The sequence below is a fragment of the Zootoca vivipara genome, chromosome Z1 (assembly GCF_965207765.1).
Source record: "Zootoca vivipara chromosome Z1, rZooViv2.hap1.1, whole genome shotgun sequence".
Taxonomy (NCBI): domain Eukaryota; kingdom Metazoa; phylum Chordata; class Lepidosauria; order Squamata; family Lacertidae; genus Zootoca; species Zootoca vivipara.
Window position 1 is genome coordinate 69,815,740 of NC_142583.1, and position 27,291 is coordinate 69,843,030.

Below are 27,291 nucleotides of genomic sequence, written 5' to 3' on the forward strand. Positions count from 1 at the left end.
AAAACGGCAGGGTTGGGGGGGGGCTTCGTCTGGTGCTGAAGCAACATAAAAGCAATCCGTTACAATCCATTGCAGCCTCATAGGATGCTCCCTCTGGAATTTATCACACACACGTGAATTTGTAAATCTGTCTGTGCTTGGGCACCCAGAGCGTAAATACATGACCCTTAATGTATCCTGTCAATCACATGCATTTGGAGAGGATCCTTAACTTGGCAGACAGAGAGAGAGAGAGAGAAAATACCTGAAATACAGGACAAAACTATCAATAAAGGATGTAGCATTTTACATTGGGATACAGGAGAATCTTGTATTATACGGTGCAGGTGGCAAAACCTACTGGACCCCAAAGGTCACCTTTCACAGCCCAGTGGGAATTTGAACCCTAGACACTCCCAGACCTTTAATCTGAAACTCTAACCACACCAGCCGAACCACACCAGCTCTCCAGTGTGTTAACATATATGCAAAATTAACTGCCTCATTGGGATTCAAATTTAGCCAGGACCTGGACAAAAATGCTCTGGACAAAAGCGCTCTGGGTGGCCTGTTTACTGTATTGAGCATGTGCCTTAATTTGCTATTTATGTGAGCATTCATTCTGATTTGTTTGCAGGGAGTTTAGATGCTGTTACATCAAACAAACAGCCCATGCTTTCCAGTGTATTTTCTTGCCGCTTTCCTCTAGACCAGATGTTTTCAACCTTTTCTGAGTCCACAGCTCCCTTGGCCAACTGCATTCTTTTTGTGAATCCCTGTGGGGCTCAGGAGCCCAGTCATGTCACCTCTTGCCTGCAGAGCTGACAGCCTCTCAGCTTTTTCGAATACCCTCCCTTGTGGAATGTTCCCTCCTCTCCCCTCTCCTTGGGAGTCCTCTGGGCAGCCTGGTCTGAGCTGACCCCCCACCCGAGAGGTGCCTCCCAGAGGCACCATTTGCCTGGGGAGCTTATGGCCAGGGCTGCTGTAATAAACAGCTGTGCAAGCCTTGGGGAGGCAGAGGTGCGAGAAGGCATCAAAGGAGGAAGGAAAGGAAAGGAGAAGAAAGGGGGAAGGGAGACACAGGCCAGTTGCCCATGGCACCCCTGACCATCATTCAAGGCACCCCAGGGCACCATGGCAGTGCACACTGGTTGAAAACTACTGCTCTGGACCAATGGTTCTCAAACTCCACCCCCACGGGCCACATAGGGGATCACTTAATGATTTCACCCTGAATGGCAGGGGCAACCCAGCAAAATGGTGGATTATAAATAGTAAAATTATTATTAAAAATAATGCCCGTTGTTCCATTTGCAATGCCCTGTGCTAGATGCTGTATGATTTTTACAGATTCTGAGGCCACCATGCATTGTGTGCTTTTATTATTGTTTTGTTGACACACTTATTTTTGTGTTAACTTCTTTTGAGCTTGTCAACAGGCCATATAAAAATGTTTTATGATAAACTGTACCATGCACTTTTGGGTCTATCTATTACCCTTCAAAGTATCACCACAACTTTTAATGCAGATTAGAATCAGGCTGAGCATTTCTGCGCTAGCCATTAAACTCTTACAGTGTCCTTAGCAACAGAGGATATGTAGCATATATATTTGAGAGCGGTTCACATCCATCTGTACTTCACGCTTGCTGACCAAGGCAATAACTATGAAGAGCAGCAACTATAAAAAGAATGAACTGGGAAACAGATGGACGTTTAGACAGGCCATGAATAATTCTGAAACTCGCGATAGCTATTCCATTATGACAATTTATGGGCAATAAGTCCTCCCTTAGCTGTGTTAGGGTTTTTCCCCTCCTTTTCTGCAGTTTATATTCTTTTTTATATAAAATCTTTTTTATTAAAACAAATTTACCAAAACAATTTAATAATCTATATACCCAATTGCATTCCCCCCCTTTTATTCCCTCCCACCCCTCCCTCTCCCACCCTCCATGGACTTCCCTCAGCTCCCCTCTCTGGTTTGTTTATACATATTGTTCTCTTACCTTATCTATCATCTATTTTACTAATAAAGTTGTGGATGTTTATTCAAAACCTGCCAAGGAGTCCAAATCTTTCTGTTGTCTTTTTAAATAATTTGTAAAAAGTTCCCGTTCTTCCTTGAAGTCACGGTTGTCCTTCTCCCGTCGTTTGAATGTTAACTTTGACAGTTCTGCATAACTCATCATTCTTTCTTGCCATTGTTCTTTCGTTGGGATTTCGTCAGTCTTCCATCTTTCTGCTAACAAGACTCTTGCTGCTGTTGTAGCATACATAAATAAGTTCTTTGTTTTCCTTGGCAGGTCTTGTCCTAAAATCCCTAACAAAAATACTTCTGGGTTGTTGTTTTTACAAATGTAGTTTTAAACATTTTTTCCAATTCATTTTAGATCATCTCCCAAAACTTTTTGACTTCTCTACATTCCCACCACATATGATACAAAGTCCCTTCTTTTTCCTTGCATTTCCAACATATATTTGACCCAGTTTTGTACATTTTTCACCATGTTTACTGGTTTAATGTACCATCTGTACATCATTTTCATATAATTTTCCTTCAAAAGGGAACAATTCTGCACTTTATATCAGGGTGGATTTGATTTAAATCAAACTGATTTAAATCATGATTTAAATCACTAGTCAGTAAGGCTTGATTTAAATCATAGTTTTCTACATAAAGACTAATTCTTGCTGGTATAACTTTAATATGCAAGTAGATTAAGATTTTTAGAATAACAACTTTTCATATTAGTTTTTTATCCCCCAGTTTAATAGGTTAATCATATTTGGACAACTTTACTGTTGTACTTAGGAAGGAGAAAAATAATCATTACCTTAATAATAACAATTTAAATAGATTTACTCAACTGAAACAATAACATTACAGCATGTTATTTGCTTAAACAAACATCCATGTTTGTTAACTAATTTGGCTAAACAAAAACTATATATATATATATATATATATATATATATATATATATATATATATATATATATATAGAAACTTAGACTGTCAGCCCAGCCTACACATGAAAAACTTAAATACTGTCTATTCCAAACAATCAGAAAAATATTGTTTCTATTCTGTTCAGTGAACTTCTTGAAACTTAGCACTGAAGGGATTGTTTCTGTATTCATAGGTTTGTAGAACAATAGGATTAAGGTCTTTTTCTCAACTCTGTTCATGTTATGACATTTTTGCTGTGAAGAAGAGGCATGTGATCTCTGTTGAGTCAAATTCAGTTTTGAGAACTGCAAAAGTAAACCAAGCATCTGTGATAATATCTTGTAGGCAGAGAAACTGCCCAATAATCTTACAAAAACCTCTGGAAGAGCATGACATGAATGGATTAATGCAGGCATCCCCAGACTTCAGCCCTCCAGATGTTTTGGACTACAATTCCCATCTTCCCCGGCCAGTGATCCTGTTAGCTAGGGGTCATAGGAGTTGTAGGCCAAAACATCTGGAGGGCCGCAGTTTGGGGATGCCTGGATTAATGGAATTTATTTACCCAAAAAATTAAACATATACAACCTTATTCTACATAATTTAAAAACTAATCTTTATTTCATGATGGAACAACCTTTGGATGGTAATATATTTTCCTCAAAAAGCATTTTATTTTTAAAAAATCCGATTTAAATCAAAAAAATCGATTTAAATAAAAAAAATCGATTTTTTTGATTTTTTTAAAAAAATCATTGATTTTTATCCACCCTGGTTTATATTCTAGGTGTGTTGACTACAGCTATATTCCAAATGTGCCCCCACCATCTATTTGAATGAAGTTGCTATGATATTTGGAAGATTGAAAGCAAGACAGCTGGTAATACCTAACATAGAATTTGTTCCTACGCACACCACCCATATTTTCAGGAAGCTCACCATTATGCTCCCAATATCTCTTTCCTGGAGCCAGTTCAGACCCCATGAGTGTATACTAGATGTGAATATTTTTGCTCCAATAGACATCACTTTACATTTGGAGCTAAGCCACAGGCCAAATGTGAGAAAGGTGTGATAATTCTTTGCTATATTGCAGTTCTGCATAGGGGTGATTTTGCAGCTGAGAGAAACAGTGACGGGAGACTCCTTACTGTCCATGCCCCCCACCCCCCTGCTACGCTTTCCACTGCAACTTTCCCCTCCTCTCCTCCAGGGTTCCATACAACCATTCTCCTACCTTCAGTGCGACCTTTTGTTTTCGTTTCACCCAACTTGGAGATGTATTTGGCTTGGGGTGGAGGGGCATTTACAGTCTGTATGGGATTTTCCTATCTTGAATAATTTGGACTTGCCCACAAGTCTGGTTTAAGGGCTGTTTTTAGAATCCTAAGCTACCAGCCCTCATGGCTGCAAACATGAGTGTAGCCAGGATTTTGGGGGGGTGGGGTGGGGGCAGGCATTATGTTAAGAGGGGGCAGAACCAAGTTATCTGCAATAGTCAGTTAATGCCAGGGGTCAGCAAACTTTTTCAGCAGGGGGCCGGTCCACTGTCCCTCAGACCTTGTGGGGGGCCGGACTATATTTTGAAAAAAATATATGAACGAATTCCTATGCCCCACAAGTAACCCAGAGGTACATTTTAAATAAAAGGACACATTCTACTCATGTAAAAGCACCAGGCAGGCCCCACAAATAACCCAGTGATGCATTCTAAATAAAAATACACATTCTACTCATGTAAAAACATGCTGATTCCCGGACCGTCTGCGGGCCGGATTTAGAAGGCGATTGGGCCACATCCGGCCCCTGGGCCTTAGTTTGGGGACCCCTGGTTAATGCCTTCACCTAGGAAGTGCAAGCATCTTTACATAATTTTACACCTGCTGTTCTTTTAAACATCAGGGGAAGGGCAAAGGGTACGGAAATAGACAAACTAATAAATAACCCAATTGAAATGAATTATTAGTGTTTTCCACTGTACTGCAAACTTTCCAAGAGAACCTCCTAGCTCAACATCCAGGCACCAGACCGAATTTTAGGGCCAAAGGTCCCACCTTTGTGGACTTTTACAAGCCATATAGAATCCCTGTGGCTGTGGGATGTTGCTCTTTGCCTCTGGGTCAATCATTTGTTCATTTCCTACCCTAAAAAAAAATAAAAGAGGCACCCCACCTTTTTGCTTCAGGCAGTTTCAGAGCTCCCAGAGCTGCTGCTTACGTAAAAATAAAATAAAACAGTTGTTCACGGTTATAATCCCAGCTAGCTCAGCTCCATGAAAGCATTCGGACATGACCACAGCTAAATGCCATGCAAATGCCCAGGCAGATCCATTAATTAAATAAGCTGTTCAGCAAAGGCCTTAATTGGGCTGTGACAAGCTCCCGGAACAATTGTGACTAGAGTTTATTCCTCGTCTGTTGTTCTTATTAGCTGCCATTTCCTCTGCAACGACAGGCCCTTTACACTGGAGGTTCATTACCTGCCAGGAAGCTAAGAGGAGCTCTGAAAAATGCGACCAAGGGTTAATCTAGATCAGGGGTAGGGAATCTCATGCCCAGGGGCCAAATGCAGTCCTGTCTGGCCCTCAGAAGTCTCTCCACGCCACACTCATCCCTGCGATTCCCCCCCACCCTGTCCCGATCCATGACCTATCCTGTCCCCTCCTGCCCCCAACCCACACCCAGGCGAGTTCCCCACCTCCATTCCATTTGGCCTAGTCTGTAAAGGCGAGCCTCCATTCGGCCTGGGGGCGGTGGGGGGGGGGTGTCCTGCGGGATCGTGGGGGCGGGATACCACTTCCAAAGTGAATTTTCGAACATTCAGGATTCCGAAACCTCCCGAGTCGTGCGGGATTGTGGGGGCGGGATACATGGGGTGGGGGTGGGGGTTGTAGAGAGGTCTAGGATTTTTTTGGAGGGTGGCCTGGTCCCTGGGGGCGTCAGGATCGGCGGTGGCTGATCCGCAGGGTGGGGTGGGGGTTGTGGAGAGGTCTAGATTGGCGGCGGCAGCGTGATCTGCGAGGTGTGGAGAGGCCTAGGTGTGTGGAGGTGTGTGTGGAGTGGGGTGTTCCGTGGATGGAGGGGGATCCCTGGGGAGAGGCCTGGTCTCGGCTGCAATCTCCGAGGTGGGCCTGGTTCCCTGAGGAGCGGCGTGGTCTTGGGCGGTTTGTTCTCTGTTGGAGTAGTGGTCTCCAGGGCGTGAGGGATTGTGGGAGTATGTTTGTCCGTTGTTCGTTGAATGTCCACTGGAGGGTGCAATTTTTCTGACCACAAATCCAGGTTTTTTACCTGTCTTAGGTGTGTCAGCTGGTCAGTGTAAGTGCATGATTACCTGCTCTCATGTGACTCTGAGGTTGTGGCCAAATTTCAGGACGATCGGGTAAGTGCTTGTGGGAGAAAAGTGGGGAATAACACACATGCACCTTCACCATTTATATATATAGATATATAGATATAGATATAGATATAGATTAGATATAGATATTTACATTATTTTAAAAACCACTATCCCATGGCAATAGCTGTTCTTGTCTATAAAAACCAATGAAGACGTACAAGAAAAGATGGTGAAACAAGTTTATTATTATTTTAAAAACTATTATGTCTCTGCTGCACATAAAGAACTTTTTGTTGTAGCCTTCACCATACAGTTCCCATCAACCCCAGCTGCACAGCTGGGCTGCCTGGTACAAAACCTCTGGAGGGCATCAGGTTGGGGAAGGTTGCTTCATTATTTTAAACACAATGACCAGCAAGGCAAAGTTGGTGGGTCAATGTCTGAATGCAAGGTTTGGAAAGGATACACACCTCAAAGAGTGTTAGTTCTGAAAAGATTCTTTAAAAAAACAAAAAAAACTGTAAATAAAAATTGTGTTTCAGTCGATTCCCCCCTCCCTCTTGTGGGTTTTGTGGTTTTATTTTGCAAATCTCATAGACATAGTTCAAAGAACCATCAACAGTCAACATGTGACAAAAAGATTCACAGTTTTGATTCAGTACACTTCCGGCTTAAATTCACAGTAAGAGCAGATATACAGAAACAGATTGAGGCTTATGGTTTGTTTGTTTGTTTGTTTTTAAAAAAAGGAGAACGAGAAAAATAACATCAAGGCAATTTTGCTTCCAACATGCTGACCCAGGGCCAGTCTAGATTTTGTGTTTTAAGATATAATTCCAGTAGTTGTCAGCAAAATCTAAAAACATGCAGACGAGCAGAGTTCTTATTGCTGGTGAAATTGCACTGGGCTATCCTGTATCCAGATTACAGGATACAGTGGGCTATCCTATATCCAGATTAAAAATCCTGCAGCTTCACGTGTGTTATTCCTTGTTTTCCTACAGCAGACTTCCCCAACCTTGTGCAAATGCTTTTTGCTGTCCTGAAACTCCCATCAGCCCCTGCCGACACAGCCAATTGTCAGGGACTGTCTGTTGGAGAAGGCTATTCCAGACTGTCATCTCTCTAGTAAAGACTATAGTCTGAATAATGACTAGTCATTATTTGGGTTGTCTGAATAATGATGTTTCTTTTGTGCTGCGTTCCCCATTTACGGTGCCTGAACACCGTCCCCACTTGCAGGGTCTCTGAAAGATTCTCCCATTTGCAGCCAACCAGGGCCACCGCAATTGGGGCAGTGGTCTCAGGAGGCAGGTATTGCGGGCTGTTAAATAAATTGCCAGTTATTTAATGACTACATTTAATTTTATTAGGCTTTTTACCTCAAGGGGGTGCCATTCGACTTTTCTCCCTCAGATGATGCTAGATCTGGCCTGAACTGTAGGAAGCAAAGTATTTTTGTCATGGTTTTTGACTGGTGGGTGGGAACTCTGTGTCACTCAGCCTAGCAAGTGAAGTCCCAGCTCCATTCAGCAGTCTCCCAAGAATCGATGCAACACACACCAGAAATTAGCCCGGGCATCCTTTCATTGACTTTGTTCCCAACAAACTTCAGCTCGAGCACAACTTATATGGAGTCTTGCCAACTTTTGACATCTATATTTCCTCGCTTCTGGTGTTTCGGCCGGCAAAGGCTTCCCGTGCAAAAGAATTCCATAGCCCCAAATTCCACAAGTCTGGCGAGAAATGAGTCATTTAAGACTTTTCTTTGGTAACTTACTTACAACGAGCCGTAGAATGGAATTCCCCCATGCGTTGGTTGTTTTCAACTGTGACCATGTGTTGGGCGACAGCAGGTGACAACAGTACGTGCAAAAATGATTGTGTGCACACAGCCTTGCAGGACTTAAACAGACAGCAAATTGGAAAAAGGAGAACTCCCCCAGTTCCCTGGTTTAACACAAAGCTGTGAACCCTTGGCATGGCAGCTTAGTCGCTTGCCCTTTCTGCTGTCCTTTTCCATGTGTGATATCTGCAGAGTGGTTTTGCTATGGGCACCAAGGTGCACACACACTGGGCTTTTGCAAATGTCTCTGTATTAGCTAGCTCTGAATCATGGGCGTACCCAGGATCAAAGCTAGGGGGGCACACCAGCCATGCCCCCCAGCCACCCGATTGGCTAGCTGGCAATGATGTGGCCAGGATCCCCCCCAGGAGGCATGGTCAACATCCACGCCCCCCCAGAGGAAAGGGGGCCATTTGCAAGGCAGCACACAGAGCCACCCACGCTTGCACTCCCGCCTTGCCCGCTCCTTTAATGGCAGCGGTGACTAAAACAAGGCAGCAGCAGCGAAGCTGCTTCCGTTGAAGGAAACCTGGACCTGAACCTGGACCTGGGCTAACTTCAGCCCGCACTCCTTCAAGTCACAGCAAGCACAGCACAGAAAGTGCTGCCCCACAATGCTCCACGACACTTCATTTGCATGAGATGCCACAGAGCATTGTGGGGCAGCACTTTCTGTGCTGTGCTCGCTGTGACTTGAAGGAGTGCGGGCTGAAGTTAGCCCAGGTCCAGGTCCAGGTTTTTTTCAACAGAGGCAGCTTCACTGCCGCTGCTGCCGTTTCGCTTCAGCTAAGCAGGCTGAGGTGTAGCACAGCAGGCAGCGTCCCTGCCTGTCCTCTCCAGATGCCCTGCTTCTGGGGGGCAGCTGCCCCCCTGCCCTATGCTGGGTACGCCCATGCTCTGAATACAGAATGATGAAACCATAGAATTGGAAGGGGACACAAAGAGCCATCTAGGCCAACCCTCTGCCATACAGGAATCAAATATTTCCTGACAGATGTTTAAAAACCTCCAAAGGAGAGCCCACCTGCTTCTGAGGGAGCCCGTTCCACTGTTGAGCAGCTTTTACCACCAGAAAGTTCTTCTTAATGTTTAGTCAAAATTGCCTTTCTTGTAATTTGAATAAAAATATGCTTGCAACATGCCTTATTACGATTTTGTTTTTGTTATCTGCTGTACTGTACAAACACACACAACCAGTCCTTTTGAGGAATCTCCAGTTGGAAGCTAGCTATTGTAAACTGAAAAGTATAGAACCAATTCCTTCTGGTCAGTAGTTTTCCTGCTGACCAGGAAGCAGAGGGCAGAGAGAAGCATTTTGAAGCAGGGATTCTGGGTGGCTACTGGGGAAAAAACATAACCACGCAGAATGGTCAATACAGGTTTCTCTCTTGTTGGCGCTGGAGAGTGGGTCTTAAAAGGGCTGCATTTTACTCCACAGCTGACAGCTGCATTCCAAACCGTGAGGGTGGGGGAGCTGTAGCCTCTTTCTATACTTATTTCCAGTTTTGTCTCATTTATTCTTACCAACTTTTGCTGGTTATCATCCTTCAGGTTGGGGACAGGGAAGAGGGCACAGTTTTTTTATTAAAAAAAACACCCATCTCTCCGAACACAAAAAACATCAGCCTCTAGAAAAAAAGCCAAGTTTCGGTCACTTCTGCAAAAATAAATTCCTCTGAGGGGGAGCAGCAAGATTTACAAGAGGAGTAAGGTGGGAAAGGGTATCTTGTTCCATTCTTGCACCACCACCACCACCCAAATTTCTCAGACATCCACAGCAATAAAAGGCTCGCTACCCCTTTTATCCAAATCACAGTGGTTATTCCCCAGAAACTGGTATTTTAAAACAGTGGCATTGTTTCAGCACCCAGGCCTATCAGCTTCCCCCCCTGGTGTTTAGGAAACATCTATTAAGGACCATTTCTCATGGCATCTCTGAATGGCTGCCTATTTTGGTTCCCGCCCCATGCCCAGATAGTGTTGTACGACAAAGCAGCTCATGCAAATGAGGTGTTTGCCATTCGGTATCGCCACACCTAGTGTGCCAAGAGGTGGCTTAACGGTTGTGACAAACGATTCCGAGAAACCGAAATCCTGCGCAGCTTCTGACTACCTGAGAATCTCAGCTTTCTGCTTCGGAGAGAACAACAAGTGTTTAGCCCTCATGGGTGCAAAGAGTAGCCCCTGGAAAATGTGGTGGCGGCCACCTCCTCACAAGGGAACCCACACTGCGCAAAACCCAGCAGGGATTCTGTCAGTCGCCAAAGCCTAGAAACCTCATGGCACCAGCATAAAAAAATAGAAATATGGATCCAGTAGCATCCCGAAGGCTCATCCAAGCTGGTCTTTGGTCACACTGGCCAGGAATCGGAAGCAAATATTATAAAGTGCTGTTTCAACTGGGCAACGGGTGGGTCCTCTTGGGTTCCCCCCCCCCTTTGGCTGCTTCCGTCCACAATGCAGCTGCAGGCAGCGGTGTCTCTCGGCAATTTCTTCCAGGCGGAGAAGCCTCAGGAGCAGGGGTGGGGGAAATCTAAATGGTCTGGTTCAAGTGAGTTTGGTTTCAAACCACAAGTTAAAGCGACAGCACACAGACACTTCAAAATAGCTTAAAATCCTCAGGTCCCCCCACCTACCTACAAGATTACCGATGGGTAGACAGAAAACATGCGCCAAAACAAGCCTGCCGTGTGACTTGTAACCCCAGGAAGGTATAGTGTAATCTCAAGAGCGCATGAAATCAGTGGGGCTTTGGAAAACCCTCCAAGATGTTGTCTTCTTGCCATAAATTCAGTTCTCGACAGTGAAGTCTGCTCTTTCCGCAAAGCCCAGTTACTCACAAGAGTTTTCTCTCTCTCTCTTTTTTGTACACGTGTTTTGCTTTAATAATCATATATACATATACAGAACAGTTATTTACATCCAAGTACACTTGTCTCTGTATACCTTAGCAGCATATAAGTAAATGATTTGCTTCCTAGTTCAGTTAATAAGCACTTTCACATACAGACAACCCGGCAGTGATTTTCCTGCAGATGCGAGCAACAGCAGGGTTTGCCCGATGCCAGCACCACTAGGCAGAAGGCCTCTGTCTCAGGTGGTAGAATCTGGGCACCATTGTAGAGTGGCAAACCATCTTGTTCCAAAACCTATTTATATATATTTAGAGAGGGTGACTCTGCGCATGTTTGTGTGAGTGTTGTTTCTTAGGCACCAGAATGAGAAGGCCTGACCTTGCATCTTGCTGTGGTGTGTGACTGGGAAAATTGGTGTAGACTGGGGAAATTTGTGGGTTCTTCTCTGATATCTATCAAGGTCCCCCCACCCCACAAAAAAGCACCATAAAAAACCCTCTGAAGAAGGCATTGACCATCAGGCATACTGAAGGCAAGCTAAACCATGGATTGCGCAAAAAAGAAGACGACCCGAAATCCTTTATGCAGCCAAGTCAACTCACATCACAAAGTTTTTGCTGCTGTTACAGATTCGCTGTGGAAGATGCAAGGGCACGCCTGCACTCCAAATATAAACCATCTTAAAACCGGGTTTAACTATCGTGGTTTCCCCGTAAATCCCAGGAAGGGTAGTCGAAGCCCCAAAGAGGAATGTGATGTCTCCTCTTTTAATACAAGTGCTCAGGATTTAGTATTAGGTAATAAAACGGGCTAGAAATAAGATTCCGGAGCCAAAAACCGTTAACCACAAAATGTAGGCTCTGGCTTACGGTGAAACTCGGAAAATTAGAATATCGTTGAAAAGTGCATTTATTTCAGTGATGCAACTTAAAAGGTAAAACCAATATATGAGATAGATGCATGAAGCAAAATACAGGTATGTCAAGCCTTTATTTGTTGTAATTGTAATCATTTGTCATTAGGCAGGTCAATTATAAATGGTATGTAATTAATGAAATGTAATAGCGATGTTTATTTTTGTATTATTGTAACTATTTGTTTTATTACTGTGGAATTTCCAAAAGAAAGCATTTGTAAAAATTAAAAGAAAAATCAAAAATAATAAGTTGCATTACTGAAATAAATGCACTTTTCGACGGTATTCTAATTTCCCGAGTTTCACCTGTACATATTTCATGGTCAGAAGATGTGGCAATAACAGCTGTGGGCTTTACAAATTGACGAGACATGGGCCAATTAGGGATGCTAGCTAAATGGGCCTGACGTTTAAAGCACTATGATACCACTTTAAACAGTCATAGCTTCCCCCAAGGAATCCTGGGAGGATTCTGGGAGTTGTGAGGGAGACCCCAATTCCACTAACCAAGCTACAATTCTCAGACTGGTTTAACAGTCTACCCCCCTTCCCAAAGAACTCTTGAAAATTGTAGCTCTGCGAGGGAAACAAGGGTCCCGGCAACAAATCTCGGCAGCCTTACCTAACTGAACTTCCCAGGATTCTTTGGAGGAAGCCATGATTGTTTAAAGTGGCATGACACTGCTTTAAATGCATAATGCTGGTGTAGGGCCCAAGTTCCCATTGCAGGGGAGCAATAGCTTGTGGGCTTCCTGAGAGCACTTGGTTGGCCAATGTAAGAAGCAGGTGGCTGGACTAGAGAGAGACTCCTGGTCGACTTGACCTTGCAGGGCTCTTCTTGTGCTTTTATGGCATAGCTGCAAGTCTCCCGTATTCCCCGGGAAACCCCCGTATTTCCAGCTGTTCCCAGCCGAAAAAACGGATTTTTTTGTTTTTCCCCGGTTTATTCTCAGAAGCAACTTTTTATGCTGCTTTGCCCAGTTCCAAAATGGCTGCAGTGCGACTTCTGGTGCAGTGGCCATTTTGGAACAGGGCAGAGCAACATCAAAAGTAGCTTCTGAGTATGCTCCGCCCAGTTCCAAAATGGTGGCAGCGCTACTTCCGGTCTGCTACTTCCGGTCCAGTCCCTTATTTCTCAGGCCGGAACTTGGCAGCTATGTTTTATGGGTTCCTTGTTTGGTTGGGTGCCAACCAGCTACATGAGCTTGAAATGAGATTAGCTTTGCAGTGCAGACAGGCTCCAGATTTCCTGTTTCCAGGCAGCACTTCCTATCGCAAGGATGCCACGTTCCCCCAAACACTCAAATTGGCGGCGTTATGGTATTGGAAAAATGCCACAGCCCTTTCCTGTCCCAGCTAGCGAGCAGCCTTTGCTCTTTTTTTGCTCTTTTTTTTAAAAAATCACTTTAAGTGCAAGTCCAGCAGCGCAATGGTAGCCACGATCTCCTTCAGGTGGCCCCCTCCTTCAAGTAAGGAATTTTGAGCTCCCAATCGCCTCCAAGAATAATTGGTTCTTTTATCGGCCTTGCATAGCATTCATTCCTTTCCTAACCTAGGGCAGATAAGAAGGTCCATTAGAGGGTGTGGAAAAGCTGGGAGGAACTGGCTAAGATGGTACAGACTAGCAAAATACCAGCTCAAAAGCTCTGCTGCAAATATGGGAGCCCAACTCATATTCCTGGGACCTAATTGGCACTTGCTAAATAAATCTAATTGCATGCAGCGGAAGCAGTAGGGACACTTGGTGGCAGGCGTTGCTTCGCAAGGGAAGAGGAACATTAATGCAAAAAGGCTGGGTGGTAGAGCCAGCGGCAGAGGAAGCCTGGGGCGGAATGCCCAGGTGTGGGGCGAACCGCCCATAGGGGCATGGCGTGGTGCCCATAGGGACGAGACACAGTGCCCATAGGGATGAGACGCAGTGCGCGGCGCCCATAGAGATGGGGCACGCAGCAGGGTCTCAGCCACCCTACAGCTGGGGGGGGAGGCAGCGGGCGGACAGCACGAGTGCCACCTGCCACTTTGTCACCCCCCGCCAGGGTGGCAGTGGCACCCAGGGTGGACCGCACCCCCTTCCTTCACCCCTGGGTAGAGCACCTGCTTTTCCTGCAGAAGGCCCCTGGGTCAACGCCTAGAATCGCCATGCAGGGCCGGGAGCGCCTCGTGTCTGAAATCCCGGAGGGTTGCTGCCAATCAGTGTAGACAGTACTGAGCCAGATGGACCAATGGGCTGGCTCAGTATAAGGCGGCCTCCAAGCGTGTGTGTTTCTGCTACTCAACAAAAGCAATGTTCTGGGGGAAAGGCCCGAGGGGAAAGACAAACCACCCTTCTCGGTTGAGATCATCTCTAATTCTAAAGATGTTTGGCCAAGCCACCTTCCCATTAAAAAAAATACAAACCCCCTCTAGTTTTTGGCTGAGCAAAGAGCAGTGCAACGATCTAGAACAAAATGGACTAGTGGGATTGCCTAAGGGGGCGGCAGGGGTGGTAGGAAGGCTCTGGAGGTGCAAATGACCATTGGTCTTTCAAAGGCTGGGGTCACTGGATCATCCATTTTGTTGAATCAATTAAACTTAATAATTTTAATTAGATTTTTTATTTAAAAAAAAATAAATGTTTTGAATTTTATTGTGCTATTATCTTCCTTGGTGGGTTGTGTGCAAACCGCTGTTCTGGAATGGTGGTTTTTTTTTAGGGTGGCACCAGGGATGAATTTAAGGAGCCACGGTTGTGTGTGGCCTGGAAATGCTTAGGAACTATTGACCTAAGAGAACGCCCGTGCTCCTGCTTTCTTAACCATGCTGGACAAGGCAGATGACCAATTGTGTGTGTGTGTGTGTGTGTGTGTGTGTGTGTGTTTAGTGTTTGGAGCCGGACTAGATGCCCCACATAAATTCCTTTCCATCCTGTTCTTCTGCCTTCTCCCCCAATGTGGTAGCTTAGTTCTTGCCCTCCTGGCTGCATTAAAAAGGAATGAGGTGCCAACTCTCTAAAATGATAGTCAATATAAAAAAAAGTTATCGATGTTTTTTGGGGGGGGGGGCGGTTTCACTAATCCAGGCCTACTGATGCTACCTCAGTTCACGGCCCTCTCATCGGATCACTGCCTTGGAGAGAGTTGTTTAGATTCAGTCCACGCTGCAGAGCATAGATTGCATGCCAGGAAGGGAGTCTTGCCCTCTCCTATTGTCTGTGCAACCTCTCTCACGGCTTGTGTGTGTAGATGCCTGAGGGCATAACTTTGCAAGAATCAGATAACCTGCAAACTGCTCCCATCCCACCACCACAAACTAAGATGGAGTGTGAACTAGGAAGTAAATAAACACGCCTTGCTTCCAATTTATAATAGGCTTAGCCTATTATAGGTAATTGAGAACTGAGAACTGGCTTTCATAGGTAACTCCTTTAAGAGGGGGCGGCAGACAGCAACACTACAAATTTGTTTCACTTTTATACTGGCTGTGGCTCCTCTCAAAGGATCCTGGGAATTGTAGGTTTTCTAGGTGCTGAGAATTGCCTGCAAGCGATCTGCATCCCCTGCTCCTCTCAGAACGACAGTATCCAGAGTTATCTGGGGAGCAGAAATTGATTTATGTCCGGTTGTGACACAGAAATGCTTCAGGACAGCCTTCTCCAACCTGCGAGGCCTCCAAATGTTCTGGACCACACCTGCCATCACCCTCTGACTCTTGGCCATGTTGACCGAGGCTGATGGGAGTTGTGAGTCTGATGCTTGGAAGGCCCCAAGGCTTCCTCAGAAAATAGAGACATTCTGCTGATGTGGAAGAGAACGTCCCCTTTCCCCTGAGGAATATTGGAGGGATTCCACCCTGGGTTATGGCAAAGATGAGGCAAGCCTGAGTGTGGCATGAATTTCTACTAGCCAATATGGCTAAAAAAATGCCCTGGAAAGAGAAGGTGGGTCAGAAGACCATTCAGAGAGGTGCTGCAGTAATGGCAGACACAGAAAACTCTGCGGTGTCTTTGTCAATGGGGCTAATTAAAAAACAAAAACCCACACCAGGCACGCCAACTCCTAGAGGCAGAGGGCTCTTCAACCCGCCTCAATATTTGCTGGCATGGGACCAGGCCCCCTTGATGTTGAGGGGGAAGAGAAGACCGAGTGTGGCATGGTTCAATGGCTGACTCCTCCTGAGTCATAGCTGCCAAGTCTCCCGTTTTCCCCGGGAAATCCCCGTTTTTCCAGCTGTTCCTAGCTGAAAAAACGGATTTTTTTTTGTTTTTCCCGGTTTATTCTGGCGTGGCGGCCATTTTGGAACTGGGCAAAGCAGCATCAAAAGTCACTTCTGAGCATGCTCCGCCCAGTTCCAAAATGGCGGCAGTGCTACTTCCGGTCTGCGATTTCCGGCCCGGTCCCTTATTTCTCTGACAGCAACTTGGCAGGTATGCCCTGAGTGCGAGAGAGGAGGCAGCACCAGGCTGCCCAATTGGCCTCTTCCCAACAATGCACGTCGCACACGTGTGATGTCATACATGTGATGCACATTCCATGTCACATTGAGAGGAAACCGAGCGGGGAGCCCAGTCTGGCGCGGCTTCCTCTCTCGCACTCAGGAGGAGCCAGCCATTGAACCGCACCATGCTGGGCTCCCCACTCGGCTTCCTCCCATCGATGTGCGTATGACATCACCTGCAAGTGACACACGTACGATGTCATGTGTGCGACGCGCGTCCCAAGCATGACATTACACAATGTGACGCACGCTGCCCCCCCCACAATCTTGGGTGCAAGACTGCGCCCCTGACCCCTCCCAACATACACACACTCAATCCACCCCCCCAATACTCCTGATGTCAGCTCATCCCTAGAAACACCTGTCTCTATTTTTTCCTTTATCACCTGCAAAGCACCAGAGCACGTTGGAGATGCCCAGGGCAGACGAACTTACACTGCTAGTTATATAGCATATTATTCTCCTTGGGAAGATCACCGGCTGAAGTACATGCACAGTAATTTGGGGAGGTGGGGTGGGGTGGGGGACAACGTACTTTGAACGCCTCAAGTCCTTTCCTCAGATCTCTGTGGACTCTATCCTCTCCAACCTGGAAGGAGTCCATGTTTTCTTCTCGTCGGTGTGTGGCGGGCTGGTGACCTTGCTGGTCATTTCGCTGACTTTGTGCTCGAGAATTTGGTTCTTCTGGTACATCTCCACGTAATTCAGCTGCAGCTGCTTCTGGTACTTGATGACCTTCTCCTTCTCCTCCTGCCAGGTGCGGCGCTCCTCCTCAAAGTCCATGACCTGCTGCTCCCGCTGCTGCCTCTCGGCCTTCAGCTCCGCCTGCAGCCGCTCCACCTCCTTCTTCAGCGCGTTGAAGTTCTCCTCGCTCTGCCGCTTCATCTTGGCCTCGTCGCTCTCGCAAGCCAAAGGGTCCCTCGCCAGCTTTTCCGTGAGCTCTGCACCGTAGTGGCTGTGGGGCCCGCCCAGGCTGGTGAGGGTCTGCTTCAGGTTGGAGACCTCCAGCTCGCACTGGTCAAGTTTCTCCCTCAGCATCTGCACCTCGCCCATCTTCCGCTGCAGTTCGCCCTCGGAGATGTCCAGGCTGATGCTCTTGGTGCTGTAGGAGTCTTTCAAGGTCAGGATCTGCTCCTCCTTCTCCCTGAGGAAGCTCTTGCCTTCCTTGAGCTGGGTCCGCAACCCGACGATCTCATTGAGCTTCTGGGAGACGTCGGACTGGGAGTCCTTCAGCTGCTGCTTCAGCAGAGAGATCTCACCAGCCTTTTGGCACACCTGGAAGAGAGGCCTTGTCATGAGACAACTCAAAACAGTGTTTTCTCTAGTGCACGCTATGCCTCAAGCAATATCATACCACTCTGAACAGTCATGGCTCCCCCTCCAAAGGATTCTGGGAACTGTCATTTGTTACGGGTGCTGGGAATTGTTAGAAGACCCCAATTCCCCTTCAGAGCTACAGTTGCCAGAGTTTCCTGGGTAGAGGGATTGATTGTTAAAACACTCCGGGAATTGTAGCTCTGGGGAGGGAATAGGGAACTGCTAACAGCACCCCTAACAAACTACAGTTCCCAGGGTTCTCTGGAGGAAGCCATGAATGTGAAAGTGATGTAATGTAAGGCCTACTTTAAACTGCTGCACCAGCCCCACAGAATGAAAACACAAGGTGCCACAACACTCCTGCCCAATGCACTTGATGACCTAGCCCAGGCATCCCCAAACTGCGGCCCTCCAAATGTTTTGGCCTACAATTCCCATGATCCCTAGCTAACAGGACCAGTGGTCAGGGATGATGGGAATTGTAGTCCAAAACATCTGGAGGGCCGAAGTTTGGGGGTGCCTGACCTAGCCCCCCCACAAGCAGAAATGCCATTAGAGACAGACACATCTATCGGTCTTGGGATTGCTCAGCTTCTCATTTTTCCCCACTGGTAACTTCTGTTTTCCACATCTTCATTTCAGCTAGTGACCTATTTATTTTTAAGTCCTCGTGAAAATTCATCAGCTGTCTGATGCAGATTTCTTCTAATGCATGCCGTTTTCACTAATATGCACACTTTCGCAAAGCAGTTTACATAACACACGTTTTATGCTAGCTTACTTGCACATTACTTGGCTGGAGAATTGCATTGCAAAATTCAGACAAATGCAAATTTCATACGATAGCTTTTTTTTAAAAAATGTACTGTACATTGTTTTGGAAAATGCAGATAAGGTTGGTTCATCTTTAAATGTGAACTAATTCAAATTCCCTCCCCACCCCTTTGCTAAATGCTACCCACACCTATTGCTGCAGAAACCAACAACTCTCACCTCCCAGGCCTGGTTAAACATCCTGCTCTCTTTGCATTGGAACTTTGAATTTTCATCTAGTAACAACTACTACAGGCAGTCAGGCTGGAGGAGCTCACAGAACTCTCAGAGAAAAGAAGGGGAGGGGGGACCTTTCTTTGCCCTAAGGGTGCCAGACTAAATGATGTACAGTGGTGCCTCGCTTAACGAATGCCCTGCTTAACGAAATTTCCGCTTAACGAAAGGTTTTTTTCTAGTGGAGGTTGCCTTGCTAGACGAATTCATTTTACGAAAAATTCGTCTAGCGAATCACGGTTTCCCATAGGAATGCATTGAAATTCAATTAATGCGTTTCTATGGGCAAATTTTTTTAAAAAAAACATTCAATGCATTCCTATGGGATTCACTAGACGAATTTTTCGTTATAAGAAAAGACCCGTGGAACAAATTAAATTCGTCTAGCGAGGCACCACTGTATAGCAATTTTAAGGGCTGCACCTGTTTTTGCCAAGGATGAACCTGCTTGCCCTCCTCCCTGGGCGTGCAGCGCAAGGCAAGATGATCCTGGGAGTATTCTGCACCACCTGTAGTGGCTGTTGGTGGAAGAAAGTAGTTGTCTTCCTCCAGCCTTCCAACACAAACCAAGAGTTGTTCAAATAGAGGCATTCCCTCATTAGATGGGGAGTTTATGAGCCAGCTCTGAGAGACAGAACAGCTGGGAATTTGCAGCAGAGGGTGTAGCTTGAACCTCTATGCATGATCCCCAGGGTGATCAACAAGGACTGATCCAATAAGCGGAGAGGGGCTCAAGTGCACACGCCCTCATTGTGAAAGTTGTATGTGAACTCAGCTAAGAGTCTCGACGGACCTTGATTCCCACCAAAACTCCACTCTGCCACTCCTTCACACTTCCATTGGCTTCAAGAAGTGGGAGGACAGCATCGGGGTAGGATAAAATAGCACAGTGAGGGAATAATGAGAGAAAGGGGAAGCACAACCTAAATGGCAAACTCCTGTCTATGTCTTGACAGCAAGGGAGCCTAATGGTACCCCTGCTGGAAATTCACGGACTCATAGAAATGAAGAGTTGGGGCCCTAGCAATAATCGAACCTCCTGCAATGCAGAAACCACTGTCTCGCCAGAGTGGTGCATGCTCAGGTTATCTCCCGCTTGGACTACTGCAATGTGGTCTACGTGGGGCTACCTTTGAAGGTGACCTGGAAACTACAACTAATCCAGAATGCGGCAGCTAGACTGGTGACCGGGAGTGGCCAGCCACTGAGACCATATAACACCGGTCCTGAAAGACCTACATTGGCTCCCAGGACGTTTCCAAGCACAATTCAAAGTGTTGGTGTTGACCTTTAAAGCCCTAAACGGCCTCGGTCCAGTATACCTGAAGGAGCGTCTCCACTCCCATCGTTTAGCCCGGACATGGAGGTCCACCTCCGAGGGCCTTCTGGCAGTTCCCTCCCTGCGAGATGTGAGGTTACAGGGAACCAGGCAGAGGGCCTTCTCGGTAGTGGCGCCCTCCCTGTGGAACGCCCTCCCATCAGATGTCAAGTATTTGACTTTTAGAAGGCATCTGAAGGTAGCCCTGTATTGGGAAATTTTTTAATGTTTGATGTTTTATCGTGTTTTTAATATTCTGTTGAGCCACCCAGAGTGGCTGGGGAAACCCAGCCAGATGGGTGGGGTATAAATATTATTACTACAGTGGTACCTCGACAACTGAACAACTCGACTTCCGAAGGTTTCGACTTCCTAAGTCGACAACCCCGGAAGTCTTTTCGCCGTGCGCGCCCTGCGCAGAAGCGATGCGCACGGTTGGCGCACGCGCAGAAGCGCAAAATCGCCATTTCGAGAACCGAAGACTTCAACTTACGAAGATGGCCGCGGAATGGATCGTCGTCGTAAGTCGAGGTACCACTGTATTATTATTATTATTATTATTATTATTATTATTATTATTATTATTATTATTGAACCCCTGGCAGATGGCACATGCAACTCACCTGTGCTCATGCCATCAAAGAGAAGGGTGTGTCTCTTGGCTGGTGACTGAGTTCCTGGCCAATGATACCCACCTGTGGTGCAGCCACAACCTTGAGCACTCAATCTGCCATCGGCACCTCCTCAAGGTACCACACTAAGGCAATAGCTTTGACTGAAGCAACCAGAACAGCCTTCGCCAATCCGGTACCTTCCACAGACCTTGAGTTAGAACTCACATCAGCCCTGCCATGCTGGCAGGGGCTCATGGGAGTTGTAATCCAAAACATTTTGAAGGCTCCAGCTTAGGGAAGTTGCTCTTGACACCTGGGTTAAAATTAGCCTACTTGTAACAGAATGGAGGCCTTTTTTTTTTTGCAGAGGTGAGCACCAAAGTCTGAGGAAGAACACTGGTATTTAAAAACTGATTTCCAGTTAAGTTGCGCCAACATAAAAGGGTGCAGTTAACACTCTCCCTGTCTTAAGTGCTTTTCAGAGGGAGTCTTTTTGGGGGGTCAGGCATGTTTGCTCAGGTGCACTTCAATGCTTTTAAAAGGCCCGTGGAGACTCATAAACTCTTCCATTTCATTTCTCTCCAAAGGGCGTATGGAGCACCTAAGCCACAATTCGGTCGGCAAAAGAGCATGGTTCATTGTGCTGGTTTCCTGCTAGTCCGAACAGGGCACAACTCAAAAGAGACAATATTACAGACCAACCCTAAGCTGCTTGATACTCCTCCCCCTCCTTTTGTGAAGCACAAAAGGTGAGGGAATCTGCATTCTGTGTTCACCCTGAGTTGATCTCAAACAGCAGCCGGCAAACCTTTTAACCAAGCCTGCTGTCTGCAGAGAGTCAGTTCTGCAGGTTGCATTTTGGTGGCGGTACACCAGCATTTTTGAAAGAACCTTGTAATGTTAAGGGGTGCTTCCAGATGACCTGTTGAATGAGGCTGCACCCAGATTTGCTTGCAGGGAGATTAGACACCACTGGCTACTTAAGGTGCATTCGTTCCAAATTGCTTGCAGGCAGGTTAGTTGAGATTGCGCCAAAGCAAGTGTTATTATCTTACACTTTCCTGTGCATCACAACATTGTAGCAATGCTAGTTTGACAGAGTGAAATGATCTAACAGGCATAGAAAGAGGCAAGTCAATTCCATAAGTAAATTGGTTGCCAGCAGTTAAGGGTTTTATATACTAATACAGTGGTACCTTGGTACTCGAATGGCTTGGCTCCCGAACAAATTGGCTCCTGAACGCCACAAATTTAGAAGCAAGTGTTCCAGTTTGCAAACGTTTTTCGGAAGCTGAATGTCCGACGTGGCTTCCGATTGAGTGCCGGAAGCTCCTGCAGCCAATCGGAAGCCGCGCCTTGGTTTTCAAATTGTTTCGGGAGTTGAACTCCTGGACTGCATAAAGTTTGAGAACCAAGGTACCACTGTAGTAAAATATAAAGGAATAAATATAAATATAAATAAAACCACCACCACCACAACCTTTGGCCCCCCAAATATCTCCGACCAACAAATCCCATCGGAGTTGTAGTTCCGCAACATCTGAAGGGTCAAAGGTTGCTCCCACATAATATGGGTCTTCAGGACGCTTCAGGCCAACAACATCTTGAAGGCCCCCATGACACGGACCACACCTGCCTCTCACCTCCCACTTGGTCTCCTCGATCTTGGGAAGGAACTCGGCCTGCTCCTTCTTGAAAGCCATGAACTTCTTCTCTAGCTCTTCCCGCTGCTGGAGGAGCTGCCCCACGTCGTCCTGGAGTTTCTTCTTCTCCTGCTGGAGCTTGAAGATTTGGAGCTGCAGAGCCTGCTGTGCCCTCTGCGCCTTCTTGGACACCTGCTGCAGCTTGTTGGCATAATTCTGCCGCAGGTCGTCCATCTCACGCTCCCAGATCTTCTGCTTCTCCTCAAAGACCTGGTAGATGGCCGCCTCGCTCTTGTCTAGGTTCCTCCTCATCTGAAGGACCTCCTGCTCCTTCTCCCACAGCCGGTCCTCCAAGTCCTGGATGATGTCATCCGTCGACGGTGAGTGGAAGGGCATCGTCTCGTTGAGGTGGTTGAGCCGGCTGAATGAAGACGTGCTCTTGCTGGAAGACCGGCCGCTGTCTGAGGTAGATATCCCGTTGTAGCCCACAATGTTCTTGTCCACGTAGGTAGTCCCAATGCGGTTTATGTGGCTGGTCGAGGCGCTCATGGGCCCAATATGCTGGCTATAGCCTGTGCCGTAGGTGGGCAGGCTGGTCAAAGAGTTCCGCCCGGAATCGGAGAGGCCGCCCGCCTGGTTGGTAGTCCTGTTATGGCTGGGCTTCTCCATCCCACTTTTGACCGTGGAAGGGCTATTGCTGTTGGTGTGGTTCAAGGTCTTCCGGGTCTCCGATATGCCGTTGTTCTGCGGCGGGCACAGGTTCTGCATGGAATGGAAGTTTTTAGGGACTACGGGCTTAAAGGCTGAAGGTCTAACTAAGGGCTCGTTGCTCTGCAAGGAGGAGGGAAAGAAAAGAACAGGACAGCAAATTAAACACGAGGATTGACACAGCCTGGATAGCTCAGTTGGCTAGAGCATTGGGTTTGGGGTGGTTTTTTTTTAAAAAATTATTTATTTTGTTTTTCAAATAAAAATTTCACAGCGCTATATCAAACATAAATAATAAAAACAAGATTCCAAGGAATCTCCTGGACTTCCACCCTCCCCTTAGTGGGTCCGATTATTTATCATTTCCTCCTGCATCTTTTATGATAATCCAAATCCTTTACCTCTTCCATTATGTCCAGAACTCATCCTTAAACTACAAGTGATATTCCAATCCTGAGCATTGGTTTTCAACCGATGGGCCATAGCACCCTGGGGTGACTTGAGGAACGTTCAGGGGAGCCCTGGGGTGGGGGATCATTTCATTAACTTGCAGCCCATAATTTCCTGTGTTATCTCGATTTCGCTCTGAGGAACCAGCACCTTTAACTTGCAGCCCAAAATAAAGCAATGGCAAAAAAGTGGGGAAACACTTTTGCATGACTGTTTCACTTCTTAAAATCCCAGACTACAAAAATCCTCCCCACCTTCGGTAACAGTTCCTTTGTTTTACACAGAGGCCTTGAGGAATGCAAGGACACGGCAAAGTAATTTGATGGTGTGTGTGCTCTATAAACATAACCCTGAAAGTGAGGAGTGTCTTCTGTGTTTCGCTCTCCTTCTTCTTAGAATTTTGAAGTGTCAGGCATAGCTCTAGTGGCTTCAGCCCAAACGTAGCAGAGTTTTCCTGCACAGCGCAGAAGCTAGTTGAGGTGGAAATGACTAGTCGGCTAGACGCAGAATAACTATTTACAGGATTTATTAAAAGAAAATAAAACCAGCAGAGTTTCTGCATACAAAGCAAAGCAAAATAAATCCTTTCTCTCTCTCTCTCTCTCTCTCTCTCTCTCTCTCTCTCTCTCTCTCTCTCTCTCTCTCTCTCTCTCTCTCTCTCTCTCTCTCTCTCCAACCATACGCAGCACTCCTACTCCTAACACCCAACAAGAAACAACTGTGCTAGCATTCCTAGATAACAGAGTTCAGTGCTGGTCATTAACCAATCAGAGAGCTGTTGCCAGGCCAGGCAGACCTTGGCTTCCTGCCAAGAGTAAATGGACACTGCCTTGAGTTAATTGCGTGAAGCAAGAATCTGTAAGTTTCCCATGAGAACCAATTATCAGAAACCGAACACTTCTACCCCCAACATCCCTCGCCTCCTAATTCTCCACCTCTCTCCCCAGGCAACCACCCTCCTCCTTGACAGTCACCCAGCTTTATGGGGACAGGGAGAACGAGGCAGGAAAGGACCATGTCCGCATGGGATTCCTGCGCTGTGTGTGTTTCTCATTTTTCTTCTTCAGCTCCGAGGACCTTTTGGCGGTTCCCTCAATGCGAGAAGTGAAACTGCAGGGAACCAGGCAGAGGGCCTTCTTGCTAGTGGCACCCGCCCCGTGGAACACCCTTCCATTAGATGTAAAACAGATGAACAACTATATGACTTTTAGAAGACATCTGAAGGCAGCCCTGTATAGGGAGGTTTTTAATGCTTGATGTTTTGTGGATTTTTAAAATATATTTTTTACTTTGCTGGAAGCTGCTCAGAGTGGCTGGGGCAACCCAGTCAGATGACCGGGCTATAAACATAGCTGCCAAGTCTCCCGTTTTCCCCAGGAAATCCCCGTTTTCCCAGCTGTTCCTGGCTGAAAAAACGGATTCCGAGCACAATTCAAAGTGTTGGTGTTGACCTTTAAAGCCCTAAACGGCCTCGGTCCAGTATACCTGAAGGAGCGTCTCCACTCCCATCGTTCAGCCCGGACATGGAGGTCCACCTCCGAGGGCCTTCTGGCAGTTCCCTCCCTGCGAGATGTGAGGTTACAGGGAACCAGGCAGAGGGCCTTCTCGGTAGTGGCGCCCTCCCTGTGGAACACCCTCCCATCAGATGTCAAGTATTTGACTTTTAGAAGACATCTGAAGGTAGCCCTGTATTGGGAAATTTTTTAATGTTTGATGTTTTATCGTGTTTTTAATATTCTGTTTTTATATTTTTTTGGTTTTTTCCCGGTTTATTCTGGCGCGGCGGCCATTTTGGAACTGGGCGGAGCATGCTCAGAAACGACTGAGTGTCTTGGCGGACCACTTAATGAGGATGGTGGTGATTTATTAAATCTTGCCCAAGGCAACTCCAAGTGACTTATAATCAAACAACCAAGCATTGCCTGTTGTACATGCAAAGAGCTAGATGTTTTGTTATTTTTAGGTAAAGGAACCCCTGACCATTATGTCCAGTCTTGACCGACTCTGGGGTTGCGGCGCTCATCTCGCGTTATTGGCCGAGGGAGCCAGCGTACAGCTTCCAGGTCATGTGGCAGCATGACAAAGCCGCTTCTGGCCAACCAGAGCAGCACACAGAAACACCGTTTACCTTCCCGCTGTAGCGGTACCTATTTATCTACTTGCACTTTGACATGCTTTCGAACTGCTAGGTTGGCAGGAGCTGGGACCGAGCAACGGGAGCTCACCCCGTCACGGGGATTCGAACCGCCAACCTTCTGATCGGCAAGCCCTAGGCTCTGTGGCTTAACCCACAGCGCCACCTGCGTCCCTTGCCACCCGCGTCTGGTTATCTTTAACCGTATTTTTTTTAAAAAGCTTCCTTCAAACTGAAATACAATGAAATGCAGTCTGTAAGAAATAAAGGAAGCAATGAAAATACAATTGAGAATGAATGCAAACATTTAATGCGGTCATTCCACAGACCACCTGGATGAAAGCCGTGGATCAGTGTGGCTGCTCACGGACCACGGTCTGGGTACCCCTTTTCTAGGATGCAAATTGTGTCTCACCTGGTCTAGTTTACCAGAGACTGGTAATATCTTTGGTGGGTTACTGGGTTCTCTGTACTGGGGAGGAGGTGGGATGTTCTTCTCATTGTTGGCCGCAACGTTCCCACAGAGGTCCGCCTTCCCTTTCTCGCTCTTGCGCAGGTCCCCGTTGATGTAGATGGAGTGGGAGATCTTCTCCGTCTTGTAAGTCTTCTCCTCCCCGGAGTAGCGGTTCGAGATCTCCCGCCTGGAGTAGCTATTCCGGGACCCATCGACCTGCCGGCTGCCGCTCTGCGTCCTGGTCCCCACGCTCTTCATGGCGAACTCTTGCTCGCCCGCGACGCCGCTGCCGACGCTTCCCATCGTGCCCTGGGAGGCGGGTTCGAAAGGGTGGAAGGCTTCCTTGTTGTGGTAGTTGGCGTCACTAAGGACGGAGAGGGTCTCTAATTTGGCCATGGCAAGGTATGGTAGTGGAGGCACAAGACGTCAGTGGCACTGGGAGAGAGAAAGGAACAAAGATTACAGAACGTCACAAAAGGAGGTTGCTTGGAGCAGCTGTGAGCACAAGAAAAGCCCAGGTATGGAGGCATGCTATCGGGGGCTATTAGCCACAATGGCTTGTCTCCATCTCCACCGGGGGAGGCAGTAAACCTTGGAACCCCACTTGCTGGGAATTACAGATGGAGAGAGGGCTGCCAGCACTCAGGTCTTGCTAGCAAGCTTTTCTTTCTGGCTGGCCACTGTGGTAAAAGGATGCTGAGCAAGATGGACCATGGGGTCTGATCCTGCAGGGCTCTACTTGCACCCTTACGATTCTTGTTTCTGGGCCGTGGTAAGGGCCAGGAGCTGGCGCACTGAAATTCCTGCCCACCTCGTTCACAGTGTTTCTGAGCTGCCCAACATTGAAAAAATATGTAACTGGTACGAAACAAAACGCAGCAAAAAAAACGAAAGAAAAACGGAAGAACAGTATAAAAGCAGTACACATCACAACAGCAGAGGTGTAAAAATCCAGACTTTATTCGTCAGAGAGGGGAGGGTGTTCCAGACTACAGGCTCCCTGTGCCTCGCCCCCATAATAGGAGCCAACTCTTAGGGGCCAAGGTCCCTGCCCCCCCCAAAAAAATTTCAGGGGCTAGCCCCTCAAAGCTGATGCGCATTGCCATTCAAACAGAAGGTGGGTGCCGCATCTTGTGATTGATTATATGGGGGGGGGCTTACCTGGCCGCCCCCCCAATGTTTTATTGAAGTTGGCACCCCTGCTCATCCCTCTTGGCCAACGGCAGCAACCCCTGGTGCTGCAAAGCT

General features: G+C 47.0%; 1 protein-coding gene and 1 long non-coding RNA gene across 12 annotated transcripts in view; one reads left to right on the forward strand and one right to left on the reverse strand.

Moving 5' to 3' along the window:
* Positions 1-3,712: 3,712 nt before the first annotated feature.
* LOC148687413 (uncharacterized) lies at positions 3,713-8,721 on the forward strand. The gene is made up of 3 exons (XR_015947823.1): positions 3,713-3,812; positions 6,229-6,310; positions 7,273-8,721. It is a non-coding gene; the product is annotated as an uncharacterized LOC148687413 (long non-coding RNA).
* Positions 8,722-10,972: 2,251 nt separating this feature from the next.
* Positions 10,973-27,291, reverse strand: part of LZTS3 (leucine zipper tumor suppressor family member 3) — a 69,491-nt gene continuing 53,172 nt past the window's right edge. For 10 of the 11 annotated variants that reach the window (XM_035101152.3, XM_088660667.1, XM_035101160.3 and 7 more), the window contains 3 exons: positions 26,005-26,478; positions 22,298-23,128; positions 10,973-17,633 (listed from right to left, as the gene is read on the reverse strand). In XM_035101152.3, the coding sequence (XP_034957043.2) occupies positions 16,917-17,633; positions 22,298-23,128; positions 26,005-26,439 (1,983 nt within the window). In that variant the 5' untranslated portion in view covers positions 26,440-26,478 and the 3' untranslated portion in view covers positions 10,973-16,916. The remainder of the gene's footprint in view (positions 17,634-22,297; positions 23,129-26,004; positions 26,479-27,291) is intronic. The other variant, XM_088660670.1, reaches the window with a different exon arrangement.